The 24809-nt window shown below is 32.6% G+C and overlaps 1 protein-coding gene across 1 annotated transcript in view; it reads left to right on the forward strand.

Moving 5' to 3' along the window:
* The first annotated feature begins 5491 nt into the window (after positions 1 to 5491).
* LOC126810627 (uncharacterized) overlaps positions 5492 to 24809 on the forward strand; it is a 43755-nt gene continuing 24437 nt past the window's right edge. The window contains exons 1-2 of the mRNA XM_050535809.2: positions 5492 to 5556; positions 18770 to 18957. Of these exons, the coding sequence (XP_050391766.2) occupies positions 5492 to 5556; positions 18770 to 18957 (253 nt within the window). The remainder of the gene's footprint in view (positions 5557 to 18769; positions 18958 to 24809) is intronic.

The raw sequence follows: 24809 nt of genomic DNA on the forward strand, positions 1-24809 counted from the left end.
ATACGCTCCCGCAAATGTCAGTTTTTATGTTTTGACAGTGATCTCATCAAGTTTCCACAGATATATTCCAAACTGCACTAGAAACCATGTATATTTCAAAATTTTACAAAGCCGGGGGGGGGGGGGAGATTCTCCTCTCCCTCAAACCCGCCCTAGAATTGTCAAAATGAAGAGCCCTATCAAAATTTAAATTTTTAGATTGCAAATTATGTCTGAGCTACAGGCAATGAGCTACAGGCAAAGTTCATGATCTAATTGTTAAACAGTTCTTCAGAGGTATGAAATCATGTGAACGCATTGACAACATTGTTCTCAACTTAATTGCTTAGTTCTTTGAGCTATAATAAAGAACCTGGTGGTTATCCTTGCTCTGCAGGATTTGTTGACAATTTTTTAGAGCTAACTCCGATGCCTTGGCTGCTGGTGAGCATATTAGGCATTCATGTAGTGTTGTGTTTTTGCTGGCTGTATCTAAAGGTCAAATACACTTAAATAATGTAGCATAATGGTGGGGCACCAATGCATGAAGTGCATTTTTCTGTTCACTTATGCACCAATTTAAATCATTTAAAATTAAGAATTCATTAGAAATTAAGTGTAACCCAATTGTAGAAACATTAACAAATAAATGAACATAATTATACCACTTGAAACAACTTGTCTGGTAAATATCCTGTAGCATTCTACCGATTAGCTCTAGCTTCTGAAATCCAAGTCCATGGCATGTGTCTTGCAGAGGATCAAATCTTCTATCTTTATTTCAATAATTCATTTCCAGGCAGGATTTTTTTAGCATCTGACCTATGATGCCACTTTCTTGCTTGGTATTGGCTTGGGGATATCCTGGGGACTGTTTTATGAGAGGCTGTAGTGGTGCTGTGCCTTACAGGCTATTTTCACTAATTGTGAATCAGGGAGGTATATTATTCTTATAATTTATTACCCAGTATATTTACATTGGAAGCAAAGGCATTATTTCTTTGTCGCTGAAACACACTGAGAGAAACTTGTCACACACGCCCAAAATTCATATATATTCTAGCACCTACTACCTGATTTTACATCTTACAATGAAAATACCTACTACATACCCTCCTACTGTAAAAGATTAATGTGCATGGCCATATTCTCACTGTTTTCCAGGAGATTTTAAACAAAAATCACAGAAGAATTATTTGATTCTGTAGAAAGGAAATGTTGACTTGATCAGAGAAATAGTATATAATTCACTGTAAGTAAAAACTTTATTATTTTGAAAGTATCACTGTGAGTTATGATGTTTTACTCACAAGGTAGATTATGTTCTATCACAAGCTCTGGTGTTCCCTTTCTTTCTTAACCCTATAAACTCACCCCCTAAACTAGTGTTTTACCACTCGTATCTGTTATCGGGTAAATGGTAAAAATATAATTCTAAGAAGAACCCATATGTTATATGTTTCTGATTAGGGCATTAGGGCATTTGGCAGGGCTTTCTATAAGGGATCATTTTGTTGACCCCCACATGCATGGACTTTAACTTAGTTTGTCTGACCTTTGACCCCCCAAAATAAGGTTAACTTTTCCATTTGACCTCAAACAGGTCACAGGGATTATAAGCTAGTAGGGTTTTTGAGGTAAATTCAAAGAAAACATCTATTTTGCCACAAATCTGTGTATTATTCATAATTGTGGCATTAAAATCAAGAAATCAAGAGACATCTTGCTTTAACAAGCCTTATGTACATGTCAAATTTATTTACCAGGTTGCCTGTTTAACCTATCAAATAATATATAACAATAGAAATTAGAGATTGATCACAGCTGTATGTTTTCTCAACCTAAAAATGCACATATTAAAATGATTAAAGGGGAAGTCACAATTCTTATCCCATTTTGACGAAACTTGAAATATAGGTTTATCTCCAAAAGATCTCGGTTTCTGTCAATATTGACATGTATCGGATAGAAACTTCATGAATTATGGCCCCAGATTGTACGAAAAATCACGTTTTTAGCTTGTGGACACTCTATCTAGAGGTCACAATTTCTATTGGATTTAAAAAAAAGGTTCTAATATTTCACTGTTACACCAAAATGATGATTGAGTTCCAATTTCGTGAAAATCAGACAGATACTGCCCGAAAAAATAGCTGCTCCTCATACGCAAATAGTGTAATAGTATGATATATCAAGGTTGTGGACCCTTGTTACACCTTAATGATGGTTGAGTTCAAATTTCATGAAAATCCGACAGCAATTGCCAACAAAATAGCCACTCCTTGTACACAAATAGTGTAAAAGTATGTAATACCAATGTTGTGGACCCTCTAGAAGTCACAATTTTTATCAGATTTTATTGAAACTTGAAAGGTATATATGTTTATAACCGAAAGATCTTGGTTCCTTTCGATATTCTCACATGTTGGACCATAACTTCCTGGATTATGGCCCCTGATTGTACAAAAAATCACATTATTTAGTTAGCTCGTTCTCCGTCCAACTCTTACAAAATGTGGGCGTATCTTGCATGGCAGCCGCTTGTTTTAAAGCATTTTAATTATAGACAAGTTTATCCAGGCTCAGTTAAATTTTTTGAATGCTGTTTGCAGCTTTCAGGTGTTAAATATATCCACTATGCACCATGCATCTGATTCAGGATAGAGGACATTGCCTGGGCAGCAGTAGGCTATTTAGCTATAAATAAGATGGTATATGAGAGAGAGAGAGAGAGAAATGGGGTTTAACGTCCACTTGACACAAACTAGGTCATTTTGGGACTAACATATGGTTTTTAATTTTATTTCAATAATTCGCTTGCGTGTAGGGGTCTTTAGCAGCGGGAGGAAACCAGAGGACCCGGAGAAAACCAACGAGGTTGGACAGGCTACCCTACTCCTTGTCACGTACAAGTTGACTCAATGACAGGTCTTATGATACATCACACACACGCTAACCAATCGGCCATCCAACCCCCCTAGATGGTATATGTGACAGCAGCATCTTGTAAAACAATTATATATACAAGTAAGCTTACAGTAGGTTGTCTTGCCTTTTGTAGGAGTGGGTGGGCGGGGAGTAGGTTGTCTTGCCTATTGTAGGAGTGGGTGGGTGGGGGTAATATTGCAATAATTAATTTTTGTAGTATTTATAGATATGAATAAAATATGATTCTTCCAACAAAACTGTTTCAACAAAGGTACTAATGGAGTATATTAGAAAATTAATTAACCATAAATGAATGAATAAATACTGTTTGATTTGACATGTTATAGATACTATATTAATTTACAACTTGAGGTTCAAATAATATTTTTAAAAGATTTGTAAAGGAATATGTTAGCTGGAGTGTATATTATGGTTTAGTGTGAGGGGTGGCCATTGTTTGGTATGTCAGCTCTCTGACACTATATCACAGTGTGACACACTTGAGTGCTTCAAGTGCATTGTCAAATGATAATTACAGGAAAATTGTAGTGACAATTACCTTTTCACCTGCCGACAGTAGAGCGGTTATCAGTCTCTGACGGTCCTAACAGCCTCCTCTTGTGTTGAAGTTTTCCTTAGTGTAAAATCTAGAGAGGGAATTCTACTTAAGTATTTGAAGGACCTGTCATTCAGATTGTAATAATCCGTTTGTATAACACTTGAGATGGTGTGTTATATGAAATATTTGTTTAAATAAAAGTAAAAACTATGTATTACAAATATTCAGATATTGGAACATAATGTGAATTCTTAATTTTTAATATCATGCCAGATATCAATCAAGTGTATCTATTAATAAGACTTTAATCCAGCATTTTTTTGGACCATCCCATAGACATTTTGGAAACTAAAAAAAGTGATGCAGAATTCCTAAATCCATAGAATTGTTCCAACATCTTAATGTATTCATATCTGAATTGTTAACACCCATTTGGTTAGAAAAGTTGAGATATGTGACTTATAACACCAGGGGGCCTTATTCACGAAATTTTAAACTAAAATATTTTAAGAATGATGCCTTTTCATTGGTTAAAAGCTAAAATTTGCTCTAGAATTTTAAATGCTGATTTGTTAAGATAGTTAAGCTTAAAATAAGACCCCAGAAATTTCTGTTTTAGGAATTTCCCCCCAGTTATAATATGGTCATATATAAGTGTGATAATACTTCTTTAAGTATATACTGAACAGTTTTTGTGTTGATCATCATCAATCACCAGAATATCAATCGAGGTGTTATATCTGTGTTCTTTAATAAAATTTTATATATCCTCGGTATAAAGTGTCAAAAGGGTGTATCTAAGAATTTCTAAAGATTAAGAAATAGAACCTTTTGCATTTCAAAATTTCCACAAATCAAGATACAACATTTGAACACATGATACCCAGAACAGTTCTAATTGGCGTAGAGATACACCGCTTAGACAGAAATGTGCATATTAATTGGGAGATTTTAAAAATGCAAAAAAGTGTATTTGACTAATTTCCCGAGATACACCCTTTTGACACTTTACCGACGATATAAGCAATATTTGGTTAATTGAGATCATTAAGGTACATGATAATGCAGTGTAATTATTTTATTCAGATTTAAATAGACAGTCATTAATTATTTAAAAATATAAATCCTTATTGTATAATTGACTTTTTTTCATAATGAGACAGTTATCCTTTTATCTTGTTGATTTTAATCTTTATCCTAATCTTAATCACGTTAATCACGTTACCAATAGGTTATACAGTTGGAATATACAGTAGCGTGTATCAGGATTTTTTTTTCTAATTGTATTCACATGTACTTGTAGTTAATATTCTCACTTGATCCTAACAGATGTCTTTATTATTATGGTGATAATGTAGCAGTGGTCGCGCTACAAGTCCCTCCCCACTACACATTTTGTTTTGTCCAACTCACTGCAGACGCAAAGAATGGACTTTATTGTGTCCAATGGTTATTGTTACTTTTTGATAAATTTGTCTCCATTTTTGCCCTCTGGTTCAAGTTGTCTTGTAAACGGATATTGACAGGTAGTTCACTTCTGACACTAAATCAGAAAGATCTCTGCATAACAGCTGGGGATTGGTTGAGACAATTGGAGAGGCGGAGTCAGTATTGATGAGCCGCCTTCCTTTGATTGAAGTGATGGCTCGCGTGTCTGCTAGATCATGGTTCAAAACACTATAGGTCTCATTACTTCATGAATCATAATACACTTGTCTTTTTGATACTCTCTGACAATATTAAATACTATAAAAGACAACCAGGACTATCGTATAGTTGCATTCCTCCAAAATTAAATTTATAAGTGTAGTACCAAAAAAAAAAAAATATATACATATCGGTCATGATATTATTAATCTGGATGTGCAGGACTTGTGTTATTACTTAACGGAAAAAAAAATCGAAAATGATGAACGAAAATTAGTGGTAAAAATGTTGCATGACAGGGATGTAGCCGTGTTGTAAAATTGTAGTGACATAATTATAAGGTGAAAGATCTGATTCAGATACTTGATGCTCATATGAATGGTGGAGGACTGGGTAATTAAGACTATGTACGCTACTAAGCGCCGCCGTCGAACGGTTAAAAGGTAAGATAAATTTAAGGATATGCCAATTTAATTTTATTTATGATCTGCCTATGTTTGAATTATTTTATGCTTTCTATGATTAACATGGTTATTGATTCGAAACGTTATTTAAATGTAAAAATAAAGAGTGCCGATAAAATGGCTGCCGGTAAAAGATATGAGTAGGAATACAATTGTCGGACTGTATAGTTTTTGTTATCTAGTGTTAGATCAATTAAATACAAAAATTAATGATAATTAATATTCATTATTAGATTAAACCTGTATTGCTCTGAAACCCCCTTAAAGTATAATTATATAATTTAATATTTAAAATATCCATTTCATATGTAAAACGATACTAAATACTGATACTGTAATATGATACTATTCACAATTTAAAAATAAAGCTAAATGAAAATTTCCTGTCAGGGAAACAAGGAATATTATACTAAACAGGTATTATATGTACTAAGCATTAAAAATATATAAACAATGTATTTTAAACAACAATCCGAGACAGATTGATTTATGATATCAAAAAACATGATCAAAATCTTGTTTTATTTGTTTTAATAAATTGATTAATGGTCCATTAGAATTTATTGGATAAAACCAAATTGATTTTTGTTTTCTATTATACGCATTGATACATCATCAGAAAGGGGAAAAACAAAATACAAATATAGACATTTCATGGATCATTATCTCAACTATTGCTATTCATAAATAATAATTATTAGTTGTATTGTGATTGTAATTAATTAGTTAAATCGATATTGGAATATGTATATTTTCAAAATTTTATTCTCGATATTGTTCTTGTTTTCTCTATTATGGCTTTTAAATTTGAATACAGGGATTGGGATATAGATGCATAATATGTCTCTTTCGCATTGAATATAAAAATAAAGGAATGGTTTTTGAAACAAATTCCTGTACTATGATGTCTGATCTGGTCACCAAATAAAGTCGTTGCTTAATTTTTTTTAATATTTGGAAAATGCTAATAAGATACCATTTCTTATAGAAGTTATATTCAGGGCGGGGTTTTGTTTGTTATTTAAAAAAATTCTGATTGCCACTAAAAATGTCAAAACTAAATTAAAATTACAAATCAGTTCTGACAGATCATCTGGAATTGTTTTATTTTAGCGTCATATATAAATATTCTGAATTATTAGATACGGAATTATAGGGTCACCTGATTTTTATTTGTTTTATATATATCTATATATATATCATCATATATGATATGCATATGGGCAGGAATAGTGTATAGTTTTCTTCAAATAAATTAGTACAGAATAATGGAAAGCAGATTGAAGTGTGTCATACATTTTTCTCCATAATTATGCACTGTTTGCTTACAATTGAGAATAGAAAAAAACATTACTCTGAACTCTATGAATTCACAATCTTGCTCTTTGATTGTAAATTTACTTTCTCAAAGTATTTTACACTTGATGTGTCATACTTTTCTCTTCATAATGTTGCTCTGTTAGATTGATATGGGAAGGAAATAATATTACTCGGAACCCTGGTAATACAAATTTTTACTCTATGAAAGTATAAATATGAAGAATGCGGAGACCCTTCGGCACTATATCTTATGAAATTGTAGAGCCATTCGTTGCGAATGTTCCTAAATGTGTATCCATTTCGATTTAAAATGGTTCAAATATTATCCAACTTGACATATTATTTACTTTACACTTAATGCTAGAGATGAATTTATGTAAGCTTTGACTTAAGTTTTCAAATCCATCATATCAGTATTATATATATTCTTATGTCTTACATGAATTAAAATATTGTTTAAACTAATGGTATTAGATTATATATGTTTTCAAATATTACTATGTTCCTAAAAATTGGCATTCAATCCTGTATCAATTTTCCAGGTTATATTTATAAAATATTTCCATATGTTTTGGGGGAGTGGGAAGGGGGTGGATATGATCTAGATCATATTTACTAGTTACCGGTAGCGACGAAACCTTCATTTACGGAACTGAGACTTCTAGATCTGTGTTTGGCATGCAAAAGTGCCATTATTTAAACCTTATATTAGATGTTCTGCGGATTTTAACCTGAGAATGAACTGTACACAAAGAGTTCATATTATAAAGGTCTGTTCCATACCGTTTGTGTCAGGGTACATTTATCACTCTATCGTCTTGTAGTAAGTGCTAAGATTTGATTTGAGGAAATTAAAATTTTTATGTAAACTTGTTTGGTGGATGTATTTGTATGTTAAGTCTTTGTCAACTTCATAATGACAAATGCAATTTGTTTTGATATTTTGCAGTCTAAATTAAAAAAGTTTTCTCTGTCATAAATTTTATTGGTCTAGCAAGAAAAAACTACCATTGCACTGCCCAATCTAGTCTCGGCAACTGTTGTTGTAAACAATTTTGATGGAAGTATTGAATATTCGTTGAATTTTTGGTCTGTTTTTTCTAGATTTTTGAATTGCCACAAGGTTAGCAATCTGAATTTTGCCAGACAGCGACCTGAATCTATATATTTATCTATCTAAGATCCCTTTTGCAAGGGCTACATTGGATAAATTTCCAAAGAAAATGTTTCAGACCATTACTATAGTTTTATTAACATTACAGTGTCTGTAGTAAGAAATTTACCATAATTACCATAGTTTTATTAACATTACAGTGTTCATAGTAAGAAATTTAGTATAATTACTATAGTTTTATTAACATTACAGTGTTCATAGTAAGAAATTTAGTATAATTACTATAGTTTTATTAACATTACAGTGTTTGTAGTAAGAAATTTAGTATAATTACTATAGTTTTATTAACATTACAGTGTTCATAGTAAGAAATTTAGTATAATTACTATAGTTTTATTAACATTACAGTGTTTGTAGTAAGAAATTTAGTATAATTACTATAGTTTTATTAACGTTACAGTGTTCATAGTAAAAAAATTACTATAATTACTATAGTTTTATTAACATTACAGTGTTTATAGTAAAAAAATTACTATAATTACTATAGTTTTATTAACGTTACAGTGTTCATAGTAAGAAATTTACTATAATTACTATAGTTTTATTAACATTACAGTGTTTATAGTAAAAAAATTACTATAATTAGTCATTTATACTAGTTACATGTAGATTGATAATGTTTGGTCATGCAGTTGAATTATAAGCGTATTTGGCAAATTGAAGGAGCTAAACCTCTAAACTCAATATTTTCCATAATATTTGAAATTAAAAAAAAAATAATAGAATTCAATATTGATACATTTCAATCAATGTTATGTACTTAACTTGTCATGAAAACATGGGATCCTAATATCTATCCAATATTTAAGACACAATGAACATTTAATAATTAGTACACAAGTCGTGTACTCTATGGTTTTTGATGCCATTTGTAATGAACAAAGAAAAACATATCTGACAAGACAATAATTCACAAACAACAAAATAATAATAATAATACATGTGTAGAATGGACTAAGCAGGCGTAAACTACTGCCATATAATTTGGATTGTTCACATATTTCACCGAATATAATTCATTAGAAATTACCAAAATAATGTGAAAAATTCAATATAAATCATTTTATATACATTCATATTACATTAATATGTGCTTTTAGACCCATTTAAGGTTCCAAAGAATAGTGTCATACACCCTGTTAAAGGCTCAATACCACTCTTGTTGTAACTGAATAATATGTCCCAATCTTTATTCTGGTCAACAGATTGTACTATTTTACAATATTCCAATTAATTGATGATACAAATTTCATCCTAACACATCTAATTTAAAGAATTGGAAAAATTCAACGAAATGATTTGAAAAGCCTGACGTAAAGCTTTTCAAATAGCAAGAGTGTTATTGTTCCTTTAACCTGTTATATTATATATTTGAAAAAGCTTTATTTAACGTATGCTTTCACTGATGTGATATCACTGACAATATGATAAAATATTGTTTTAAAAGGAAAATATTTTCCAACAAAATCTTTGGAGGGGAAAACCCAAATCCTAAAAAAAAGAAAAAAAAAACTTTAGTTGTAGTACGTTTGATATTATTAATGGTTGTAATTTTACAATATTCTTAATACCAAGAGAAACTATGAATGAATCGCATGGTTTAATATTGTTCAGATATAAATTGTCTTTTTATCGTGATTCTCTTCGAGTCAATTTAACCTGACACTAATTAAACTAATGAATTGCTTCATCATATTTCTATAAATTTATTCCGTTGATGGTGCGGAACATCGATGTAGGTCTAATCCCTATTGTTACAGTTTAATCTCTGTATTCAAAGCTCTATTTTTATTACTAAATGTATCCGAGCGTCTTTTGTTAGCTTTTATTTTCTTTCGATAATATAATTTGAAAGATTGTCTGAAAGAAATATTATTTTGCGATTGTGAACGAAGATAGATGTAAAAATGACTATCAAATGGATTTCCAAAACACGAATGTTCTTAGATTTTGAAATATTTTCTTCCTGTTTGGATGAGAACAACTCTACATTGAACAAGTTTTACTGTTAAACAGTAAGAATGGAGTGGTTTCCTATGTAAGTTTGTTTTGTTTATGATAAATTAATAACTACTCGTTTGTTTGTCGGTGATAAAATCTGTTGCCATTTTAGTCTTACTGTTATGATTCAGGAATAATATTTTTTCTTAGTTTGTCATTTTTACTTGGTGAAAACTAGAGATCACCAAAAAATAATTTTCAATTTGAATTGGTCAAACCAAAGCTATTATGATATAATGGAAATGTTAATTTTATGTAAGAGTATATTGGTATCACTTTCATCTGTCTGTCTATCGGCTGTGTCCATCCACAATTCTTGTAAACACTCTACATAGGTCAGAGTTTCTGAAATTGTATTTTCAAACTTACTGTGATTGTTAGGCTAGTCGTAAAGGAGGAAACCTATGAATATTTAGAGTCACAAAATTTTATTTACAGAGTGTTGCTGGCCCTGTTACTGAACCTTGTAACCCTCAGATATGGGATTTCTTTTCAAACTTGCTGCATTTGTTCATATAGTTCTGATCAGGGACCCTATCAAAATTAATTGCTGAGTTACTGCCACTGTCACTAAAATACTGCAATGTTCTGTCAGTCAACATTTTTCAGGGTTTTTTTCTCACTTTGTGGGGAGGTTTGACTTGCCCATCATGCAATCTTCTGTGTAGTTATTGCCCTTAACCCTGAAAACTTATCACTTATGAAAAAGCTGCTATTTGTGGGCATTTATTTGTTGCCTGGCAATACAGTGTTGTAATAGATAGTCTATTTGGGTTTAGAGCAAAGGAAGCGTTGAGATATAAAAATGTGCTTCTTTCCAATGGAACCAAAAGATATATTGTGTAACAATAAAAAGAAAATCTTCCTATTGTAACGAGCTGATGCTCTTTACCACTTCTTAAAAAGAAAAAAAGTCTTTGTCATATGTGCATTTGTTTTGAAGATCACATTATGATTTTTGAATTACAGAATGTATTTAATTTAAGAAAAAAAAACACATTTATTATTATTATTATGTTATAATTATTATTACAAGGAGTAGGGTCGCCTGTCCAACCTCGTGGGTTTTCTCCAAGTCCTCCGGTTTCCTCCCACTGCTAAAGATGCCTACTCGCAAGCGAATTATTGAAATAAAACTGAACCATGTGTTAGTCATTCCCGACATGACCTAGTTTGTGTCAAGTGGACGTTACACCCCATTTCTCTCTCTATATATAAATAACACTCCTTTCATGATAGACATGTCCAGATGCACTTTACAAAAAAAAAAATAATATAATAATAATATTTGTTAACAGTTCTTCCTTTATGCCTCACAGGTTTTCACATTTGAGGCTATGTTGAAGAAGGGGGTTAGTTGGGACATGCTATAAAATTTATTTCTCTTTATATGAGCAAAAAACCTTGTTAAAGCTGTCATCAGATGTTTATTAGTGCTAGTACTACATTTGTAGCCAGAAATCAGTCAATTAATCAATGCATTAAAATGTTCACTACTGATAGAAGAAAACACAGTTTTAATGTGGATGTGATTTGACAAAAAAGCCATAATTTTGAATTTTATAGCTGCTTTTTTATTTACTAGTGTTACAGGGAGATAGCCATTAACCTTTTCGACCATCAGAAATCATCTCATAAACATGGCGTACATTGTACTTGTATTAAATTGAGAATGCATTACATTTAAAGCTACTTCATCTTGGAGAAACATTGAATTTAATTCAATCATTTACTAAAATAAACTATACTTTATTCCTAAATCAGTTATTTGGGTTTTATGTGGTAAGAAGCCATTTCTATTTCTAGATCCACAATAAGTATGGTCAACTTTGTCTGCTCAGTTTTTTGTTTTTATTGTGCTGAAATGCTGTCATATTATGAGAATTTAAGAGGTCAAACCACCTGTTCTTTTTTTTTTTGGGGGGGGGGGGATTCCCTGGTTATACTTGACAAGGAGTAGGGTCGCCTGTCCAACCTCATGGTTTTTCTCTGGGTCCTTCGGTTTCCTCCCACTGCTAAGCGAATTATTGAAATAAAATTAAGTCATAAAGACCTAGTTTGTGTCAAGTGTACCTTAAACCCCATCTCTCTCATCTGTTTTTTTTTACAAAGAATTTACATAGATATGGATTCCCAAAGCATTCTTTTGGTTATCTAGTTAGTTTATCACTGGTTCTTTAACTGGGGTGACTATGTAGAAGGGAGAGCAGGGGATTGTAAAAAGTGATCTTTGGAGATAAATACTCAGGTTTCACAGTAGTTTATTAATAAGCTAATAAAAAAACCCCAAACATTATGTAATTACAACAAAGTATCAATAACGCTCATTATTTTAAAGGCAACGTCAGCACTTAATAGATTTCTAAATTTTTGAAAGATTTAAAAATATATATATTGCGTTTGTAAATTAAACAATACATCATTTTTTCTTACGAAAAAGCAAATTGATATCGTCCAATATGGTAAAAATAGACAAGGAAATGTGTAAAGCAGAACGCGAATAACATAACCTGGAATTATTTCCGACTGAGATCGCAAATTAAAAGGATGTGATGCGTTAATGTAATTCACTGTGAGGCTGTATGGCTGGGCAGACGACCTAGGATGTTAAGGTATTGTTCAGGTATGAAGCAGGAAAGACTGTAATTAAGAGCCAGTGGTAGTTCACAGTGTGACTATTTAACACCTTGCATTATATTAACACCTTAACTCGTACATTTCTATTGACATCTGCTTCTTCTATTTTATTAAAATGGATTCCTTTACATTTGTACCCAAGTGAAATCTTAAGGAATAAATGACACCTTAAAAGCCTTAAACACTAGATATAACCAAACATGGATGACTAATGGCATGAAACGAAAGAAACCAATAATAACGTTCATTTAATAGTTTTCTTCTCCAAGCAGTGAAACCCATTTTAATATACACATAGTTATCTTAATAAACTCTGCATAAAACACTGAGTATGATATAAATATTGTGAAAAATTTGTCTGAAAATTTTGGAGAAAATTGTACTTTTGATCAGCCATTTAGGGCCTATAAATCTACTTTTGCATTAAGCATGGAAAATTAACAATATTTATGCTCCTCCTTGGCATTAAGTATGAAAAATTGACAGTATACAGAGGTATAAATTTGTCCATGATGATACAGAAATATTATTTTTCTAGATATTTATAGTATTATACTACCATTAAAATTTTATTCCTTAGTCCAATATACATATTTGTGTATACCATACTGACAAAATGATATACACATGTAAATTCACGATGCCATACCAAAAATAAAAACATGAAATATGAATTTAATTTGCAAAGTTTCTGTGCATTATCAAAAAATGACTGACAGTTAAAAATTTGAAGTAGGAGCCCAGATCTGTACCCTGGGGAAACTTAAAAGGGCAGACTATATATTCTAGCCTGATTAAGGCTCTGACAGGGAAAGTTTTAAAAATGTTCTTAGTCAGCAGCACTGAGACATTCTTGTAATGAAATGAAATGAAATGGGGTTTAACTTCCTACTGTTCTGTTCCGACTGGGCTAATGAAGATGGTTCTTGTAATGAGCTCAGTACCCAGATAACCCATGCAACCTGTAAATATAATTAACTAATGGACTAATATCAGAATGTAAATTAGATGTAATAAAATATTTGGCTTTGTTTCTGCAAGAAGTAATTTAGTTTTACTAATATATATATATACTACATATTCTTCCCCAGACATTTTTATAACCTTTCATTATTACCTCGTCGATTGATTTGATTAAGGCCACCATATTCATATTTTTTTCCGTAATTAGTAACGATATCATTTGTTAATTAATACTGTTTATTGGATTATTTGATTGCTACTGGCTCCATTTTCTGAAACCTATTTATTATATTTTTATTCTGCCAGCTTGCCCAACACCAAATGGATTTCTACTGTCAGTATAAAGTCAACTTGATATGGCATATTGTGAAATGTTCATTTAGCCTCTATAATAGTTATATGCAGATAGTGAACCTAGTTAATATAAATCACTATTAATAATGATGGCATCTGTGATAAATGATTTATAGTATATTTTTACTAGACTAGTATCATAATCACAGGAATTATTTATATCACAGTAGGCTTTATAGTAGGAGTCATAGATCTAAGAGTTGAAAGTGGGGTTCACTTGGGGGAAAAATTCTGTGCCCTAAGAAAATAAACAAACAGTAACTTGACAAACAAAACAGAGGAACTATGCATTTTTGCACCCTCCTCCCCCCCTCCCCTCCTGTAGCCCCCTTCCGTTTTCTCCTCATGGTAACTAATTATCAATACTAGTCCTTTGTGACTGTCGTTTGTCTGTTCAGGGTTGGCGGTTACACTAGGACAGTCCTGAGACTGAAATTTGGTGTTTAGGGGTAGCTCGGACTGGGGAAGCTCAGACTGGGGAGTAACATAGGCCAGGTGGCGTTGGACTACCACTTTCGTTTTTGGAGTTGTACTACTTTCAACCTGTGCTGCACTGGGTCATCCAACAGTCATTTGGACTGATTTCATTGTAATAATATGAATCAAGTATTAAACCCAATTTTATTTCAATAATTCGATTGCACATAGGGGTCTTTAGCAGTGGGAGGAAGCCAGAGGAACTGGAGAAAACCCACAAGGTAGGACAGGTGACCCTAATCCTTGTTACGTATAACCGGAGAATCGAAACCACACCAGTGACTCAATGACAGACCTTCTGATAAAGCGCGCACATGCTAACCATTCGGCCATCCAACCCCGAGATTAAGAAGATAGTTGAAACTCTAATCTTTGAAATGGTATTCATAATTACATCTCTACATACCAGTTTGAAATTCAGAGTGTCATTTTAATTAAGTTCTGAGTTTTAAATAAAAGGGTTGTATAAAGGTTGACTTGACAAATGCCTAGTGTTTTTATTTGTATATATATTGTTCCCTCGAGTACCAACCTAACACTGTAATTATAGGAGATACGAAAAGATCATTTGTCATTGCCTTGTTTCTTCATCTCTACAGCTGTCAGTGTGACAAGAGTCCCTGCTGCTATTCTGAGTTTTAAATTGGGGATTACATGCTTACCGATTAATCTTCAATATAAAGAGCTTGCTCTTTTGACCACAGATAATCTCTAAGGGTCCAAAACTGTTAACATCTCATTAGAAAATCACCAACCATGCTATTCTAACAATATTCATCAATATTGAATTCACTCAATGACTATTTAGTTTCCTCCATTAATTTTGTTGGGCAGATATTAATTTTCAGCTTGATATAATGATAGAATGAGTGTTTAATTTGGGAAATTGTGTATTAAATGTGTGTTTGTTATATATAGTTATAGCAGGTTTATTTGACTATATATTATGTTATTATGTTTACATAATGAAAATGAAATGAAATGGGGTTTAACATCCTACTGTTTTGTTCCAACTGTTGACATTATGAAATTTGGTGAGAGAGAGAGAAATGGGGTTTAACATCCACTGGACACAAACTAGGTCATTTTGGGACTAAACATGGTTCAATTTTATTTCAATAATTCACTTGCAAATAGGTGTCTTTAGCAGTGGGCGGAGGGCCCGGAGAAAACCCATGAGGTTGGACAGGTGACCCTACTCCTTGTCAAATACAACCGGATGAAATTTAGTAAATGAAAATCGAGTACAGCAGACAAGGTCCAGATGATGAATTCAGTATAAATCAGTAACAAAATCATAAGATTTATACTGAATTCATCGTCTAAATCAGTTGTCTTAGAATTCAGTATAAATTAGTGACAAAATCCTAAGATGGTCGGTCACCTCTGGCATGCAGTTGTGGTTTCGATTCCAGGTGTGAGCGTATGTGGCTTGGAGATAGGGGCGCCTTCTTAACCTTGTGGGTTTACTCCGGGTATTTTGATTTCCTTGGACAGGAAAGACGCCTAAGTGTGCGCTAAGATAATAAAAATGAAAATAAGACAACTGGTCTGCGATATCACCTTCAGTTGAAGTGGACGTTAAACATTAAGAACAACCACAAATGATTTGAATGGTTTTAGTGGTTTTATTTTAAAGCTTCACACATCTATTATTTCTATATAAATGTATGAGGTAGTTTTCTTAGGCCTGGTCGATTTTTTTTATGTCTGTTACTCTTATCATAAGACTGGCATTTTAGAGCTGAGGGTTGGGCTTGACTTGCCTTATGTGTTCAATGTGACATCAAGGATGGGTTGGGTGGCCAAATCGTCTATTTCGTGCACTTTAGATCATATGGTCTGCCATTGAGTCAAGTGGCGTGGTTTCGATCGCCCTCTTGTTCGTGACAAGGAGTAGGGCTGCCTACCTAACCTTGTGGTGTTTCTCCGTGTTCCTCCCGCTGCTAAGGACCTTAGCTCGCAAGTGGATTATTGAAATATAATTCTATCATATGTTAGTCGCAAAGGCCCAGTTTTGTGTTGGGTGGATGTTAAACCCCATTTCTTTCTCTTCATATGACATCAATAATTAACTCACTGATGACAGAACGTAGTATTTATCTTGAAATAATTAACTAAAAATCATATTCGGGTGAAAAGTGTTTTACAATTAAAGTTGAGAATGACTGAACTGCCTTGATTTGGGTAAAAGATAAAAGTATCAGTTAAAGTTGGATGTGATGATTAAAGTTGGATGTGATGATTAAAGTTGGATGTGATGTTTAAAGTTTGATGTGATGATTAAAGTTGGATGTGATGATTAAAGTTTTATGTGATGATTAAAGTTGGATGTGATTAAAGTTGGATGTGATGATTAAAGTTGGATGTGATGATTAAAGTTGGATGTGATTAAAGTTTTATGTGATGATTAAAGTTGGATGTGATGATTAAAGTTTAAAGTTGCATGTGATGATTAAAGTTGGATGTGATGTTTAAAGTTGGATGTGATAATTAAAGTTTAATGTGGATGTGATGTTTAAAGTTGGATGTGATGATTTAAGTTGGATGTGATGAATAAGGATGTGATGATTAAAGTTTGATGTGATTATTTAAGTTGGATGTAATGATTTAAGTTGGATGTGATGATTTAATTTAAGTTGGATGTGATGATTAAAGATGGATGTGATGATTTCCTTTGTGATCCACAGATGTAGCCAATATTGAGAATAAATAACGAAACTGTCTTCCGCTTAATATTTTGAAAAAACAAAAATAACGTGGGAAACTGGTGCAATGAGTAAATGTCTCACGAGGCATAATGTTTTATTTTATGATGATTTAAAATGTAATTTTATCTCTGAAGTACGGTATTCTCACATTCTGTCAAAATTCAAGAGTCTTCCAAATTCAAGAGTCTTCCTGGTACTTCTTCCATGGTACCTCTCTTTGATTACTACTGAAAGAAAAAGAAGTACTTTAACAATTTACAAATATAGTATTCATATTGATCAAAACCGACAATATTTTACACTCTCTTTATTAAGTGAAAAGAGAATTTCAATATTTTCTTTAACAAATGATCCTTTAAAAAACAAGGTTTGCAATAGGAAAGAAGTTAATTAAGTCGATGGAAAGAGAGATCAAGTAGCAGAATCTCTAGAGAGTTTCAAACAGTTAAGAAATCATGATGATAATTTCTCTCAAGATGTTACAGCTATTTCTAACTTTCTCTTAAAAGTTTGGGTAACGACAATAATATGGTGCAGACTGACGCATCTGTCAATATGACATCATCTCAGTGGGTGGTTCCATTAAAATGAAGGTAATTTATAGATACTGATCGAGAAATTATTTAGACCCAATTATATCTTGTTAGTACCCAGTGTGTAGCCATTTAAAACCACAAGACCAAATCATCCCTGTAACCAAAAGTGCATCTTTTGTCACAACTGGGAGTCTTAATGGAAATGAATTTTCTTGGCATGCTTCCTTATTTGGTACCATATTGTCTGGTGCTAGCTTTCCTGGCTATTAATGTACATTGATCTTTTGAATTTTTGAATTTCCACCTTGGATAATATATATTCATTAGAAAAAATTAATTAAATATATCTGATCAATTCCATCTAGTTTTTCTAGCTTAATTGTTTGATACAATTAAAACCAATTGAATTATTATTGGTAAATCCCACCATATGGATAAAAAGTAATAGTTTGTTTCAGATAATGCTTACACTGGATTTGCTTTTTCGAAAAAATTCATAGGTTTATATTTGTATATTTAATAAGTGGCAGAATCAGGTGGGGGCTCCCCCTAGGTAACAGTATAAAAAATAATTATTCTGTTTCTGTAGACATGTAAATTTGAGATGTTTATTGATTGGGGCGAAATCTGATTGAAATACAGATCTGTATTTTAATCAAATTGATTGGGGTGATGTAGCTGATGAAATTAAATGTTTTTTGGGGTTCAGATATGTGCCACAAATCATTTTTGACCCCCTGATTTTTCAAAATTATTCCCCTCCCTCTCTCTTCAAAAATACTGAGTCTACTACATAAGACAACATAATCGTCAAATCAGCTGTAATTGATTGAAGAAGGAAAAGTCATTACAGTGGCAATGAAGCATTTACTTTGACATTGTTTTGCAGCCAACACGAAGTGTACTTTTTATGCAATGTCAGCTTCTTGTAGGCCAGTGTTAGATTTTGTACGGAAATAACTTAGTAATGTTGATGTGCTAATAACCAATATATCATTTCAACTGTTTCTTTCTTCCAGTGTAAAAACCCCGAGTAAAGATCCACCTAAAAGCAACCCTAGTAAACGTCACAGATTACGGCTCAACTCAGAATTAGATCATTTGGCTAGTCTTTTACCATTTGAACAAAGTGTCATCTCTAAACTCGACAAGTTATCTATTTTACGTTTAGCTGTTAGTTTCTTGAGGACTAAAACATATTTCCAAGGTAAGCATTTACAATTCACAATCTGCAATATATTACAATATATCACTGAACACATGAAATTAGATAGACATTGAAAAAAAATGTTTTTGCTAATAACACCCTGTGTGGAAACCAACATTAAAGGGCCAAACTCGATTATATTTTGGAGAATAAAACTGCTTAATTTTGTGTTAAAAGCTCTTAAAAACCTCTACCATAGGGCCGAGCGACTAACTCAATATAAGTGATACGTTTTTAAACAACTTATACCTGTAAGTCTTTATTTGGAAATGGAGACCGGTGTCCCAACCTGTATGATACAGTGTCTGGATAAAACAAAGCTTTTATTTTATAAAAGTAATGTGTAGGAGATATTTACCTTTCGTTATCAAGTACAGCACGTAGGTCATGCATTGTATAGACCTCTAAAGGAACAGCAATAGATTATCAGGTCACCCAACGAAAAAAATTGACCCGAAATCTTAAAAGGGTTACGTTCTGGAAAAGCGGTTTTGAGGTTCACGTCCAAATGACTCAATACACCATTCCTCTATTTTTGGCACTTAAATAAATTTCATACGTACACAGACTTTTATTTCTGAGACTCTGTTAAAATCGGGATGGTCCCTTTAACCCATAATTAATCCATAATGTAAACTATGTGTGATCATGTGACATCTGGCCCGGTAAAACTTTTGATAACCTCCCATTTGACAGGAAATGAAAACAAATATTAAGGCAATCAATTTTCCGGCAACATAATTTGGTTTATCTTGCTGCCTGTGTTCAAATATTACTAGTTAAACTTTTCCATAGACCTCTTTGAGTTTCACCTAGATGAGACAATTGTTCAGTTTGCTAACCATGTGTTTTGGTTAGCAATGATTAGCATTCAGAAACAGCTAGAGGGCCTTCTATCCACTAAGCCTATACAAAACTCGATGAACAGCAAAATTTAAACCCAAAATAAGGACAGCAAAACCCAACACTCTCCAAAGGGTACAGATCTTACAATAATATGGCCAAATGAAAACCCAAAACAAAATTAAAACAAACTCTAGATTGATGGGCAGACTAAATTTAAAAAGTTAAATATACATTATGCAACGACAATACTATATACCGGAAAACACTGGAAAACTACCGGAAAACTACCGGAAAACACCATTCTATACTGAATGCCGGAAAACACACTAAATACGGGAAAATACCCTAAATAGGTAATCCAGAGACTGGCACCCTAAATAGGTAACCCGGAGCCTGGTCCTCTGTGTGCCTGGGTTAGGGTTTGGGTTAGGGTTAGTTTCTGGTTTATAGTATAGCCCTTCTCACCTATTTAGGGTGTTTTCCGGTATTTAGGGTGTTTTCCGGTATTCTGTATAACATGGTGTTTTCTGGTAGTTTGCTGGTTGTTTTCCGGTGTTTTCCTGGTGTTTTTCGGTGTTTTCTGGTGTATAGTATAGCTCTTATGCAAGAGCTAAATCTGCCTATTGCAGGTCTTTCTTTAGGCCTGAAATGTTATCTAAATTATTAATTAGACATTTATTAACTGAACCAGACCATAATCAACTCTCGATGTCATCGCTAGCCTGCAATATTTATTGGATTAGAATCCGATCTGCTGCTCATGATTAAATCAAGAAATGGATAATTGAGACTATGTTTTTTATAATACCGACTTTAGTAATGATGATCAAGGCTAGGCCCAAAATTCAGTTGGTAAATTCTCAGTTCAGAGTGGATCAATTTGTCTGAAATTTTCGGCAAATTCCCTTTACATTATCTAGTTTTTAACTATTATAGTGAGAACTGGCAGCTCTTTATCTAATCTCCCATAATGTATCTTTAATGGATGTTTTGATGCAATAAACATCTTATCTTTTATCATATTCATACGGAAAGACTGTTCGACTATACGTAGGGTACGATGCATAGACAATATTGACACACTGTATTTTCAAACCATTGATTAATTTCTGTTTTAAAACTATTTTTGTATGTTCTTATTTCAAATTCATATTCAATCTGTTTAACAAAACACCCTCATTTCCGAAAGTTGAAAGTGTACCTTTATTTAAAGAATCTCTGTTTGCTATGACTGACATGAAACAGAAGTTGAATTAAATGAAAGGGTAACGCTATTGTTGGTGTAGAGCAACTAGAGTGAAATGGATGATTAACTTCTACCATCTGATCATGTGGCATGAACTGTGATTTATGGGTAAAGAGATTAACTAAAGTTACAGGTGACTTCACACACAAATATCTAACAGATTGTTTCTATTCATTTGTCTTTAGTTAAAACTGATACTCTATCAAAAAGCCATCTACAAGTACCCATTACCTTATATATAGCCATCATCTAATTTCAGCAAAACTTTATGAAAACATCATAATCGTAACTATAACACACAGTGTAGTTTTTGCTTTTTACAAACAATAGCACAAAGACAATTACAAACAATTTCATTTCTGACAAATGGTCTGACAGAAGGCATAGCCAGCGCTTGTGATTATTTGTAAGATTATAGATATGTCCTCCATCTTGGCAATTAAATGACTTAATTTGGTTTATTTTTGGTGCATCATTTTCTAGCAAATAAAATCAATGTGGCTTTATAGTTGTCTTTGAAGATTTCCATGCTGCTGAGTTCAAAAACAATATTTCAAATGAACTATGTACTGTTTCAGAAGTAAGGAAATGGCTGTTCTGAATTAAAGGAACTAGATGGAGGATTTAAATTTATTAATTTATTAAAAAAAAAAATTGAAATTGATCAAGTTATCATTTCTAAAATTTTATAAAATTGAAATTAATTAAATAAGATTTGAATTTATTAATTTATTTTAAAAAAAATATTGATCAAGTTATCATTTCTAAAATTTTATAAAATTGAAATTAATTAGATAAGATAAATGAATAAAAAAGAAAGGAATGAAATGAAAAAATGTGGATGTATCTCTCTGTGTTAATTTCTGTTGTATGATTTTATCACAGAATTTAATACTAACTTCATGAATTTTATTTTTTAAAGTTACCATTTCTAAAATTTGATAAAATATAAATTAATTAAATAAAAAAGGAATTAAATGGGAAAACTTTGATGTTACGTCTTTTGTAACTTTTGGTTTATAGTTTTATCACAGAATTACCAACTCATAGAAAAGTTCAATCCATGTCAGAACAATAGAAAAAGTAGAATTGTTGTTTTTATAGGTCCACATTTTCATGTGGATGTATATTGTTGTTGCTCCGTATGTCCCTCCGTCCATAATTTGTTTGTGGACACTCTACAGGTCACAATTTTGATCTGATTTTGACGAAACTTGAAATATAGGTTTATCTCCCAAAGATCTTGGTTCCTTTCGATATTGGCATGTATCGGATCGTAACTTCATGGATTATGGCCTCTGATTGTACGAAAAATAAAATTTTTAGCTTGTGGACACTCTAGAGGTTTCAATTTATATTTGATTTTAAAAACTATTTAAATATATCACTGTTGTACCATAATGAAGGTTGAGTTCAAATTTCAGGAAAATCGAAACTAAACTGTCTGACAAAATAGTTGCTTCTTGTATGCAAATTGTGTAAAAGTATGTAATATGAAGGTAGTGGACCTTAAGAGGTCACAATTTTTGTCTGATTTGGATGACACTTAAAATATATCTTCATATCCGAAAGATAAGCGACCCTTTCGATATTCACTCATTTGAGACCATCACTTCCTGGATTATGGCCCCTGAGTTTACGAAAAATCACAATGTTTTTTTAGCTTGTTCTCTATCTGTCTCTTGCAAATTGTGGGCGTATTTTGCATGGCAACCGCTTGTTAAATTTTCTGGCACTGCTCTGCATAACATTTATGCCTTCATGAATATTAAATCAAATGAAAGTATTATTTGAAAAAAATCCTAAAACCCCCGAAGATATTTGTGGATCCTTTTTAGTTGTTTCAGAATGTGCCTGCTGTGTAGGAAATTCTTTCTGATTGAATTTATGATGATCTCAATTGCCATAATCTTGTGCTATTATCTTCAAATGATCAACTTTCAAAGTAGCAGTTAGTGGCTATTAGGCTCCCGTCAATCATTAACTTTATGATTAAACAGGAAAAAATGAAACTGCAACTGGTCGAGTAAACCTCAATTTGTGGTTATAATGGCCTGTATGAAAGCTGCAGATATTGAATTAATATGACAAAAGTTAGCCGTCCGTGTTTGTCTTAGTTGTTAATTGTGTCCATTTCAAGTTGATCATCGAGGGAGATGGCAACAGTGACAGTTTCCTTTGGAAATAATCTTAACACAATTATGACAATTATAATGTCCAATAAATTCACTAGAGTTGTATTCGTCTTCAATTATCCTTTCATTTTAAACTCAATGTCTCTCTACTTGACAACATTATTAAAGAGCTTTTCACTAAAAAAAAAAGAACTCTTATTTAATTTTGTAGAATTACTCATTTACTCTCTTGACAGATTTTAATAGTACTGATAGAGACAGAAAATGAATTTAAAAAAACATATAATTATGTAGGGGTATCGATTTCAGTATTTTATACCTTTATCTTCTGCTTCAGTTTGACTTTTCTAATAGACAATTTGACATTGGATAATGTATATAATAAATACCAGCATCAATAGTAATTCTTGTCCACAGGTTTGTCTTATGAGTTTTGGTTTTGTGTGGCGTTGTCCTGTACTTACTATTATAAGACAAAAGATCATGTTTATGTTGCTGGGGATCATGTGGCTAAGTGGGTAAGACGCTAGCTCGCTAGCCTGGAGGTCGGGTGTTCGATCCCTGCATTGGCCGAGAAAGTTCATCCAGATTTTCCGGCGTGGTTCTCCCTTGTCAGTGATGCAGGACGGAGGGGCTGACTAGGAAAGCTGTCTAGTCATTCGGATGGGACGAAAAACCGAGGTCACGTGTACACATTGGCGTGCACATAAAAGATCCCTTGGCAGTTGGAATTCGATATAAGAGTAGGCCGTAGTGCCGCTGTCCGGGCAAAATTTCCCTCATAGCACACTGTATGGCGTATGCCCGTCTTCATTAGCCCAGGTTAGGAGCAGAACAGTAGGACGTTAAACTCCATTTCATTTCATTTCATTTTCGTTTATGTTGCTTAGAAGGAAGTTGTTGCTGTAAAATAATGATTGAGTGTATAGATTATCTTTTGTTTCCTGTGAAGATATGAAGGAAAGTAGAATACTTATAGATTTAGTTCTATAGTTCAAGATTTTAAGGGTGTATTGTGCACAAGAAATTTTATGTATTTCAAGATTTTAAGGGTGTATCATAGACTAGAAGTGGTTATATATTTCAAGGTTTTAAGAGTGTATCATAGAGTAGAAGTGGTTATATATTTCAAGACATTAAGGGTGTATTCTACGCAGATAGTTTTTATGCATTTCAAGATTTTAAGGGTGAATCATAGACTAGAAGTGGTAATAAAGTTCAAGAGTTAAAGAGCAACTGGTGTGTAGGTCCCCCTCCCCCAAGTCGAATCGCAGACGTACATAAGTTACCCATGCTTAAAAATAGTATTAAATTTACCATAAAAAGAACAGGACAAATTCCCAGGTTTCTGTTGTTTATAAGGGTCCACATAATGGCACAGGTAACACGAATAAGTGATTCAGTTTTCAGAATATGGAATTTTTTTTCTGAAACTATATTAATGACACACAGATTATATGCTCTGCCAAAGAAGAGATAACCATAAGTAAGGGTGTACTCAGTCAGATAGTGCTTAGGCCCCCTTTTTTAAAAACAATGGGTTGTAAATAATAAAGGTTATTAGAGTTTTGTATTAATGCAGGTTTCTCTAAAGGTTTTGCAACCTCATTGAACTCGGTTACACT

The sequence above is a fragment of the Patella vulgata genome, chromosome 2 (assembly GCF_932274485.2).
Source record: "Patella vulgata chromosome 2, xgPatVulg1.2, whole genome shotgun sequence".
Taxonomy (NCBI): Eukaryota; Metazoa; Mollusca; class Gastropoda; family Patellidae; genus Patella; species Patella vulgata.